Consider the following 6,869-nt stretch of genomic DNA (forward strand, 5'->3'; position numbering starts at 1 on the left):
CAAGACTGGGCACCGTCCCATGGCTCGAGATCGACATTGGCCGTCTTGGAGGCGCATTTCCCTGGATTCCTGGACAAGAACTTGTGGCCTGCTTCCAGCCCGGATCTCAATCCGATGGATTTCAGCGTTTGGGGCATGTTGGAAGGGAAGATCGCGGGAAAAGTTTTTGCTACTGTCGATGACTTGAAGGCCGCTCTCGAGGTAGCATGGGCTTCGATCGACGACGGATACCTGCGGCGCACTGTCAATTCGGTGAAGAAACGTTTGAGAGCCTGTGTCAAAGCTCGTGGATCCAACTTCGAATTTCTCTTGTAAAATCAAATTTTCTGCTTATTTTTTGTTGTTTAATAAAGGTTGTTCTCGAAAAATCCTCAAATTGAAAAAATGGGAGCACTTTCAAAACGTCCTATACTTATCGGCCACCCTGTATAGGCTCAAAGTGGACGATCCGGGTGTCGTTCTATTAGAGGTTTTACGGTATATATTTTTTGTAGTGTTTTATTGTTTATTTATTTATTTATTTATTTCAACGAAGGGGAGAAAACCACTAACACGTGAAATGTCTATGAAACTAGGAGATATAACAGGGACATACATTTGTAGTAATTGGGAGATGAAGGAAAAACCGAGTTAGTAATTAGTTGAATTCAAGACAAGAAAATGTTTTAGATCACAGGATAATAGTCGATTTTTGAAAGCCGCTGACGAGGGCTTCACCGGAAACACTTTTGCGGGTAAAGAGTTCCAGCATCTGATTACTCTATTAGAGAGAAATTGAGAAGATATTTTTGTTGAGTTTTTGATAAGTGATTTGAGATAGTATTTGTGACGTCGCAATGATCCAGCATGATTACATATATTTCGAAAATTGGAACCTCCATGATAATTTCTTTGGAAACAATAATTTTATACGTGTAGACTAAATCATTATAGAGCCTGCGATACTCCAAGGAACTTAGCTGACATTCTTCCAGTGCTTCAAAGTATGAAGTGTATGCCATCCTGAATTTTTTGAAAATTCTGAAAACAAATGACTTTTGCACCGATTCCAATTTTATAATATGATCCTTTAGGATTGGAGAAGTGACTATCGTTCCATATTCGAGTAAAGGGCGTATGTTGTTCGAACAATTTTCGAAAAGAAATAGTTCATTTTGGGCCAATTTTTTGGATTTTTTAATTTTTGTGCGTAAATAACTAAATAGTGATTGTTTTTTTTTCATTCAATGATCTAGAAAATTATGAAAAGAAATGAGAAAAATTCCAATTACCACGAAAATTGAGAAAAAGAGAAAAACTGAATAAAATTAGGAGGAAAAAAAACGAAGGAATATTGAGAAACAGAAGGAATGAGATAGAATTGAGAAAAAAAAAGCGATTGAGAAAAATTGATAGAATATTTCACAGCATACTTACAACGGGCCGGGCCGGGCTTTTTTTCAGAATTTTCAGGGCCCGGCCCTGCCCGTCTCTTTTCAGAAGAAAATTTTCCTATCTTTTCAAAAAAAACTTTTGGGGTCCATAGAAAAAGTAAAAAATTTTTCAAAATAAGAGTGTCCATAAAAAAATGATTTTTTCACAATAAATTTTGAAAAAATGACTGAAATTTCAAAAAAAAAAACAATTCAAATTTGGAGAACCCGGCCCCGCCGGGCCCTGATTTTGCAAGTATGTTTTACAGTTCTCCATTGTATGCTTTCCGGAAATTTCGAGATTTTTTAAAATCAGAAAGAACAATGTGACAATGAGAAGTGAAAAACTTTTGTCGTAATTTTTGGAAATTCAGAAATTGCGAAATACTGAGATTCTGACGTCCCGAAACTTTGAGATTTTGAAGTTCTGAAATTCGGAAATTCTCAGATTCTCAGATTCTGAAGATCCGAAATTTTCAGATTCCGATTACTGGAATTACAAAGTTCTGAAATTCTAAGAATTCTGAGATTTTCAAGCTCTGAAGTTCAGGAATTCAGAAACTCCCTCAAAAAAAATTGTACCCCCGAATCACAAGCGTTGTACCCCTAAATGAAATGGGTTGTACCCCAGAATCATTGGTAGATTGTACCCCCGAATCATTGTACTCCCCGAATTTTTTGCCGAAAAGAAGAAATGAAGAAATAAAACCACAAGAGGGATCGAACCCCCGGCCTTGCTCCCACTGGCGCCCACCACATCCCCGACGCCAAGGCGATTAGGTGGTCGGCGCTTTCTCAAATTCTCTCGGGGACAGAGCAGCGCTTAGAAAAATGTAAAAAATTAAATTAGCATAGTCAGTACTGAATTTTTTGTGCTGAAAGTGAAATATTTCGACTGAAACTAATAGGAATTCTTTGAAAATTTGCGAGATAATTGGATAGGTCTACAGTAACCGATCCTGTTAATTTCAATAGAATCTGAAATCGAAAACTAATGAAATTGGCCCAAAATTTATAAATTGTTTCCAGAATCGTCCATATGCGACCACAACGGGGACAAATTGAGTTGAAGAATCCGAAAGAGCAAGATGAGCCAACGAAAGACTTCACTTTTGACGCCATTTATGATGAGAAGTGAGTTTTTTTTTATATTTGAAAATCTCAAATTTTTACTGTTTCAAGAGAGTTTATAGTTGAAATTTTTTTGGAATTCTTCATTTATACAAGTGAGGAAAACACAAAAAAACTAACAAGAAAAGCTTTTAGAAGAACCAATTTTGAAAAAATTAATTTACCGTACCCACACTCTAATAGAACGCCACCCGAATCGTCAAATTTGAGCCCATGTACCGTAAAACCTCTAATAGAACGACACCCGGATCGTCCACTTTGAGCTTATATATCTCACTTCTTTTGAAAGATATCAAAAAGTGGTTAACTAGTAAAATGTTTATCAGGATATCAGCAACATTTTACTAGTTAGCCACTTTTTGATATCTTTATATCTTTCACAGAAAATGAGATATAGGCTCAAAGTGGACGATCCGGGTGTCGTTCTATTAGAGGTTTTACGGTATCTCATTTTTGTGAAAGATATCAAAAAAATGGTTAACTGATAAAATGTTGCTGATATCATGATAAAAATTTTAACAGTTAGCAACTTTTTGATATCTTTTAGAAAAAAGTAAGATATTTAGGCTCAAAGTGGACGGTCCGGGCGTTCTAATAGAGCTTTTACCGGTAACATTTATTTGTCTTCAAATTTTTACTGTTTCAAACATTTTTGTGAATTTGATTTGATATTTTTGAATTGTTGCATGAATTCCATACACATCATACTGTAAATAAAACAATCTTCGGAAAGAATAAATCGTGCAAAAAACGCAGAAAGTGTTTACATATTTTTATGCAAGAAACTTTGAAACAGCAGTTTTTTTGAATCTCAAAAGGTTTCGTATTCATAAATTTCAAAAAATTACTGTTTCGTAAAATTCCTTCAAAATCTGTGTTACGATTTGTTTTCAGTGGAAACTCGAAACTACGAAAATCCAAATTGTTCCAAGTTTTTCGACTTTTTCGAAAATTTCCTGTTTCAAATTACAGCCATCAGTTTTGTGGTGTGCAAAATTGCTTGATTAAATCATCATTTGTGCTAAAATATCATTTAAAAAAATACGATTTTCACTAGAGCTTTCTCATTCGGTTTTATTCTTGAAATTTCTAATCTTACATGTTATACAAAAAATATATATCGTTTTTTCTACAAAACGCACTAAATTTTTTGGGACTATTGTGGGCCGAGTTTTTTGCGTTTTTAAAGACATTTGGTAGTTTATGACACTCTGAACTTAAATTATCTGAAAAATCGGAAATTTTTGAGATAAAAATTTTTTCGTAACCCTGGTAATTTTGTTGAAAATACTTCAAAAACAAATCATTTAAAACAATTTTGAGCCGAATTACAGCTACTTGAAGTTTCAGAGTTAGAGACGCAGTGTGTCTTGTTTTTCTGGCGTCTCTCACCCTTAATACTTGGCTCAAAATTGTCTCAGAATCTTGATTTCAGGTGCAATTTGTCGAAAAAGTTCTGTGAAATCATATTATTCAGCGTACGTACTAAGGTTCCGTTTCAAATTTTTCATGTATGAAATCACGTGAAATTTGACACTTTTCGATTAATCAAATTGCTCAAAAATAATTTTTTCTCACGAAAAATAATCATCAAAATAGTCAAACGTTTCGAAATCGAAAAAAAAGTGAATCGTCAAAATAGTCGAACGTGGCAAATGAAAAATAGTGGAAATCATATTTCGTCAAAAGTGTTAAATGTTTCAAGAAGAGTGGAAGTTTCGGATAATTTCGAAAGTTACGAAAAATAATCATTAGTACCCTCAAACAGGCTGATTACAACGCTATTATTATTCTCCGGAAAGTCCAGAATCCAGAATCCAGAATCCAGAATCCAAAATCCAGAATCCAGAATCCGGAATCCAGAATCCGGAATCCAGAATCCAGAATATGGAATCCGGAATCCGGAATACGGAATACGGAATACGGAATACGGAATACGGAATACGGAATACGGTACCTAGAATCCAGAATCCGGAATCCGGAATCCAGAATCCAGAATACGGAATACGGAATACGGAATACGGAACCCAGAACCCAGAATCCAGAATCCAGAATCCAGAATCCGGAAGCAGGACATCTCTGCTTCTCACTACTATACCACATTTCGTTGTTTCACACTTTCACCTATTCGCATAAAAATCATCTTTGACTCTTTTGATGCATTTTAATCATAATTAACTAAAGTCAACGAATTTCAATTTGAATCTTTTGACAAATGACTCTTTTGACCTTTTGAATTTTATAATTATTTTGAAAACGACTCTTTTGACATTTTGACGCTTTTGTTTATTCTGAGGCTTGAAAATTTTTGATTGTTGCGTGAGAAATTTAAACGAATAGTCAACTTATCGTCAAAAGTTTCAAAAAAAAACATTTGAAACGGAACCTTAGTACGTACCACCCAATTTTCCAATCGAAATATGCAATATTTTTTTAACTTTACCATCTAATTTTAAAACAGAAAGTTTTAAAAAAACATTGGGACTATAAAATCATTTAAAATTCCCAGCGAGATGCACTAAAAATCAAGGTTTTACGACAATTTTTAGCCGGGTTATAGCCTTTCGAAGTTTTGGGTCAGACACACAGTGTGTCTCGTTTCTCTGCGTCTCTCACCCCAAAATCTTCAAATAACTATAACTCGGCTCAAAATCGCCCTATAATCTTGCTTTTTGTTTCAGTTCTCAGTGAAAATTATGCAAAATTTTATAATCAGATTTTTTCACAAAAAAAGGCGAAGCAGTTCCCATTGAGATTAACTTTTTAAAAATGTTTATCGAGTCAATTTTGAAACAGTAATTTTCATAAAATATTAAAACCAATGAATCGCTCGAAATTTCCAACAAAACGCACTAAAAATGAAGTTTCTACAACCGTTTTGAGTCGAGTTATAGCTATTCGAAGTTTCAGGGTTAGAGACTCAGACACTCTCGTTTCTCTGCGTCTCTAACACTTAAACTCCAAATGGCCGTATCTCGACCCAAAATTGATCTAGATTCTTGGTTTTAGTACATTATGTTGAAAAAATTATGCTAAAACTTTTAAATTATATATTCACCAAAAAACTATAGAAGGATTAGGAGAAAAAACTATTTTCAAATTTTTCGAGGCCATTCTAAAACAGCAAATTTTTTGAGAAAAATCGAAACTAATGAACCACTCGAAATTTCCGTCAAATCGCTCTGAAAATCAATATTCTAGGACAATTTTGAGCCGAGATATAGCCAATTAAAGTTTGGAGGTTAGAGACGCAGTGTGTCGCCTTTCTCTGCGTCTCTCACGCCGAAAACTTCAAATCTCGGCTCAAAATCGTCCTAGAATCTTTGTTTCTGTTGCGTTTTGCAGGGGAAATTTTGCTTTTCTGAGTTTTTATAATCAAAAACCTCTTCCAGTTCAACCCAATCCGATCTATACGAGGAGACGTTTCGAGATTTGGTGGATTCAGTGTTGAATGGATATAATGCGACAATTTTCGCTTATGGACAGACGGGAACTGGAAAAACACATACGATGGAAGGAAAATCAAATGATTCAGAACAACGAGGTGTCATTTATAAATGTATTGATCACATTTTTGAGCATATGGCTGCTTCGCATAATCAAGAGTACTTGGTTAGAGCCAGTTATTTGGAAATTTATCAGGTAAGGAGAGGGAAGACATCTGGATATTTGGATTTTAGAATTTTACAATTTTAGAATTTTAGAATTTTAGAATTTTAGAATTTTAGAATTTTAGAATTTTTTGGAATTTTAGAATTTTAGAATTTTAGAATTTTAGAATTTTAGAATTTTAGAATTTTAGAATTTTAGAATTTTAGTGGAATTTTAGAATTTTAGAATTTTAGAATTTTAGAATTTTAGAATTTTAGAATTTTTTGGAATTTTAAAATTTTAGAATTTTAGAATTTTAGAATTTTAGAATTTTAGAATTTTAGAATTTTAGAATTTTAGAATTTTTTGGAATTTTAGAATTTTAGAATTTTAGAATTTTAGAATTTTAGAATTTTAGAATTTTCTGGAATTTTCTGGAATTTTAGAATTTTCTGGAATTTTAGAATTTTAGAATTTTAGAATTTTAGAATTTTAGAATTTTAGAATTTCAGAATTTTAGAATTTTAGAATTTTAGAATTTTAGAATTTTCTGGAATTTTAGAATTTTAGAATTTTAGAATTTTAGAATTTTAGAATTTTAGAATTTTAGAATTTTCTGGAATTTTAGAATTTTAGAATTTTAGAATTTTCTGGAATTTTCTGGAATTTTAGAATTTTCTGGAATTTTAGAATTTTAGAATTTTAGAATTTTAGAATTTTAGAATTTTAGAATTT

The 6,869-nt window shown here is 32.9% G+C and overlaps 2 protein-coding genes across 2 annotated transcripts in view; one reads left to right on the plus strand and one right to left on the minus strand.

The window, feature by feature from the left end:
* Window positions 1-6,869, plus strand: part of Cbr-klp-11 — a gene marked incomplete at both ends in the record, with an annotated part of 30,394 nt that overhangs the window by 2,592 nt on the left and 20,933 nt on the right. Inside the window, 2 exons of the mRNA XM_045236209.1 lie at window positions 2,442-2,546; window positions 5,936-6,185. Coding sequence (XP_045091193.1) covers window positions 2,442-2,546; window positions 5,936-6,185 — 355 coding nt within the window. The remainder of the gene's footprint in view (window positions 1-2,441; window positions 2,547-5,935; window positions 6,186-6,869) is intronic.
* CBG23877 lies at window positions 4,317-4,646 on the minus strand (the record flags this gene model as incomplete). The annotated part of the gene is made up of 1 exon (XM_002647919.1): window positions 4,317-4,646. The coding sequence occupies one exon, from the start codon at window positions 4,644-4,646 to the stop codon at window positions 4,317-4,319; it is 330 nt and encodes a 109-aa protein (XP_002647965.1).

The sequence above is a fragment of the Caenorhabditis briggsae genome (assembly GCF_000004555.2).
Source record: "Caenorhabditis briggsae complete genome, chrIV, whole genome shotgun sequence".
In the NCBI taxonomy this organism is placed as follows: domain Eukaryota; kingdom Metazoa; phylum Nematoda; class Chromadorea; order Rhabditida; family Rhabditidae; genus Caenorhabditis; species Caenorhabditis briggsae.